Source organism: Panthera onca, chromosome E3 (assembly GCF_046562875.1).
Source record: "Panthera onca isolate mPanOnc1 chromosome E3, mPanOnc1 haplotype 2, whole genome shotgun sequence".
NCBI lineage: Eukaryota > Metazoa > Chordata > Mammalia > Carnivora > Felidae > Panthera > Panthera onca.
This window is the reverse complement of record NC_138354.1, coordinates 8906431-8910374: the sequence shown is the minus strand read 5'-3', so window position 1 is coordinate 8910374 and position 3944 is coordinate 8906431. Positions and strand designations below refer to the sequence as shown.

General features: G+C 62.7%; 1 protein-coding gene across 3 annotated transcripts in view; it reads right to left on the bottom strand.

Annotated features, from left to right (window-relative positions):
* Positions 1-872: 872 nt before the first annotated feature.
* CUX1 (cut like homeobox 1) overlaps positions 873-3944 on the bottom strand; it is a 366198-nt gene continuing 363126 nt past the window's right edge. For all 3 annotated transcript variants that reach the window (XM_078440402.2, XM_078440401.2, XM_078440400.2), the window contains exons 20-23: positions 3259-3315; positions 2802-2882; positions 1991-2055; positions 873-1751 (exon numbers count right to left, since the gene is read on the bottom strand). In XM_078440402.2, the coding sequence (XP_078296528.1) occupies positions 1682-1751; positions 1991-2055; positions 2802-2882; positions 3259-3315 (273 nt within the window). In that variant the 3' untranslated portion in view covers positions 873-1681. The remainder of the gene's footprint in view (positions 1752-1990; positions 2056-2801; positions 2883-3258; positions 3316-3944) is intronic.

Here is a 3944-nt window from a genome sequence, read left to right as displayed (position 1 = left end):
GACCCATAAGAGGAACCAGTGGGAAACAGTGGAAGGAGGGTGGGGGGTGTTGGTGATTGGCCAAGAGCAGCTTTGTCGTGGGGACAGGAATGAGAGTCAGGGAGGACAGGTTCATCATCTGGGGCCCCTGAGGGCAGGAGCCTCTGGGGCCTTGGAGGAAGGTCTGATGGGGCAGGTGCTGAGGGTGGGACCCCAGGGTCCTGCACTCTAGTGTCCAGGACTAAAACGGAGACACGGATGGTACAGGGGACTCTGGCCTGGTGGGCTGTGGGGTGGTAGCTGGGTGTGGAGCCAGCTTTGAGGCCAGCTGGCCAGTGGGGCCTTCACAAACCAAAAGGAGGCCCCTCGGTCTGGGTGGGAAGGGACCCATATGAATAGAGCTGGGCTAGGGCGGACCTGTGGCTCAGGGGGTCCCCACGCAAAGCTGGCACTCAGGAGGCTTGGTGGGCATGGGCTCTGCGGTACCTGGCCAGCAGGGGCTCCAGGGAAAGTGGCAGAGAGTGCATGGCTCCAGGGCACACAGAAAAGGATTCCCCAGAAGCTGACATCACACATGCATCACGCGTCACACATCCAAATGCAGCCTGACAGATAGTTTTGGTTTTTTTTTTAAAGAGATATATGTCTCTTCTTGATTGGGTTGCTTATCTGCTCAAGAGAACTCAGACTTTGTGGATTTTGGTCCCCGCAAAGGTCTGGACCCACTCACGGAATTCCTGAGGGATGGGAAAAGGAAGAGACATCCCACGTCCTGGGGGGCCATGCCTGAAACGAGCAGAGCAGCTGGAAGGTCTGGCCACAGCTCCCAGGCACGTGGCTGCGGGCACCCACCAGCCTCCTGTACCCCGGGAGTCACAGAGCACGGGCACCAGTGTCGCTGCAACCATGTGTTTATTTGAAATGTGCAAAGCTGAACACGCAAGTGCAAATCTAACCTAGGAGGATCGGCCAGTGGCCCCAAGGTGGCCATGCAACGATGGCCCACGGCCAGTTCTGCTTGGCTGAGAAAAACACCTGGGCCCCTTGGACCAGTCCTTGGGTCTGAAGACCCTGAAGCCCAGGGGCTCACTGGAGACCCGTCCTTGCCTAGAAGCCAAAATAGCTTGCTAAAGAAGAAAGCAAAACTCACAGTGGGTCTGGGGGCAGGAAGGAGGTCATGGAAAACTATCCCGTGCCCGCCGGGGCCTCCCCTTCTTGGGGTAGGGTGGGGACTCAAAGCCTGCTGGCCTGTTAGGAAGGGCCCTCTATCTCTTGGGGAGTGGTGGTAGATCCTAGGGGGGCCCTAGAGGATCCCAGAGTCTGGCACAGAGAGGCCCATGGGTTGCCAGCTGGATTAACCATGGCCAGAATCAGTGAGGACTCCATCAGCATCATAACTGGAAGGTGACTGCCACCAGGTCTGATGGCCAGGCTGTGGGTGGCGCCCCTAAGATGGGGCTGAGGGGGCCCCTTGGACCTTAGCCTGGCTGGGCCTTGGGGGCTTTTTGGACCTAGGGGGCCTGATATGGCTAAGACATTCTTTTAAGGGGGCATGGTGGGGGGGGAACCTGGACCTCTGGCACCGGTGGGTGGTTTCTTAGGGGAATTCTCCAGGGAAGTCTAAATCATTAGAAGCAGCTGAACAAGCAGGGGGGCAGAATGCAGCCATCACTGTCGTGTCGGGGGGGGGGCCCCCGGGGACTCATTGCCACAAGTCACCGGCGGCCGCCCCATTGTCATTCTCGTGGAACTTGTGCAGGTGATCAGCGAACCTGTTGGGGACAGAAACCTTTGCTGAGACCGAGTGTAAAAAGGAGAGAAGTGCTTGTGTGTGTGTGTGTGGGGGGGGGCACGGGGATCCCCAGGGGGCGTGCACCATGTGACAGGGTAGGTGCTGGGGAGCCGGGCGTGGGGGGCAGGTGAGGGGCTGGGGGTGGGGAACACGGGAGGAGCTCGGTGGGGCTGGGGGGCTCAGTGCAGGGCTGTGGTGGGACTCGGGTGATGTCCTCACTTCTTAGCGCAGAAGGTGGCACAGTCCCTCTCCATGCTCTCGCTCCACGCCAGCTTGTAGAGCACCTGGCCAGGCAGAGACACAGTGAGCCGTCTGTCCTGCCTCACCCCCACTCCTGCCGTCTACCCCCAGACCCTGGGCCTGGCTTCCCGGCGGCACATGATGGTTCTCACGGCCCAGACCCCTGGGCGGGAGGGCCTCAGAGATGCCCCTGTGCCCACCTGTGTCACACACGGCCAGGCGGGCCTGGACACGGAGGCACGGTCCTTAACATTGTAACCTATTGGCCCTGGGGTGGGAGTTGGAGCCCAGGCTAACCATGTAGGGGCCTTGCTGGGGACGGGAGTCCCCGAGGCCGGAGCCTTCCGCAGGCACGCCCTACCCTCTCCGATTCCCTGACTCAGCGGACTTGCAGACATCATTAGGCCGTGCCCTCTAACTGGACCATCACTCTGCATCTGAGGAGATTCAGTTCAAGACGTCCCTGCTTGTGCAGCCCACCTGGCTGGCCCTTAGTAGAGTTTTCAGACCTTCTTTCCTGCCTGCCTCAGGCTTCCACAGTGGCCATTCTAGGCCCCCGAGCCCCTCTAGGCCCGGCCCCTGGATGGAGTCAGCCAGGCTGTTTCCACAGAGCAAGCACCTGGGCTGCAGCCCCAGCCAGAGGGAGAGAAGGGGCGAGAAGTGGCCAAGGGTAGACGGTATGGCTTAGGGTTGGCCCAGGGTGCCAGGCCACGATAATAGGGACCCCGCTGCCCTTGGAGGTCCGGGAAGTGTGGTGAAGGCAGTCCTGGCTGCCTGCCTGGATACTCACCAGGAAGACCAAGCAATGCAGGAACAGTGTGTAGAAGAAGCCAATGGTGCGTGCTATCTTATTGGAGAGAACCAGTCGTCCCTGGGGAGCAACAAGGTGTGGAGTGGGGAGGGGACAGGCCTCAGCCAGCCCTGAAGGGCCGCCCTGGGTTCCTGCACAGAGGGGCCCCCGGCAGCCAGAGGAGGGGAGGGCAGGCAGCGGGGCTGAGAAATCGGGCCCCAGGAGTGCTAAGGAATGGCGCTCCCTGCGACACCATTCCAGAACCTACCATGAATGGTGCTACCAAGAGGAGCTGTCCTGGACAGGGAGGGACCCTGTTCTAGGTCCCACAGCCACTCATGGCAGGGCCTGTGAGGGGTGAGTGGGGTCCCTGGGGCCTCTCCAGACCGGACGGAGGGCAGGTGTCTTTGGAGGCCCAGAGTCAGAGGTTCGGCTGGGCGTGGAGGAGGGGACTCACCATGCTGAGTGTGGCCTTGTCCCAAGGGCTCAGGCTCAGGTACTTCCGCTGCCGCTCCTGAAGGGGGGGAGATGATGAGGAGAAGACCCCGAGGGTCCCACAGGCCCCGGCGTGCCGCAGAGAGGGACCGTGCCCTGCCGTTCCTGCAGAACCCCAGGGGGCTGCCGGGGCCTCCCTGGTGTCCCGTTCCACTCGGCGGCACACCTAGGCTCACCCGACCCCTGTGTGAGCAACTCCCGCCATAGCTGCCTCCCTCTGCCCTCTTCGGAGGCCCATTCTCCCTGGCGGGGTCTCTGCAGCCAGAGACGGGGGGCTCCCGGAGGCCCCTTGACATGGGGAGCTCCGTGCTTGTCTGCCTGACCCCCGAGCATGCACGTGGGGTTCACCCACTCGCTGTCACGCATCCCCACGGAGCCGTCAGATATTCTGGGCGCCCTTGGCCTGCCCGGCGTGGACCCTGGGCCTCCGCGGCCCCAAAGCAGGCACGGAGGCCACGCCGGTGGTCTGGGGTGTGTGTGGGGCCGTGGGGCCGAGCGCAGGGCGAGGCTGGGCCTGAGCGAACAGACCAGGGCCGGTGGCGTGGGGAGTGAGGGCGGGCTGAGGCCCGGTCAGCTGGTGGGTCCTCCGGGCTTCCCTGCAGCCCCCGTGGCCGGGCCAGTGAGGGCGTCTGCCCTGCTCTGAGGCCG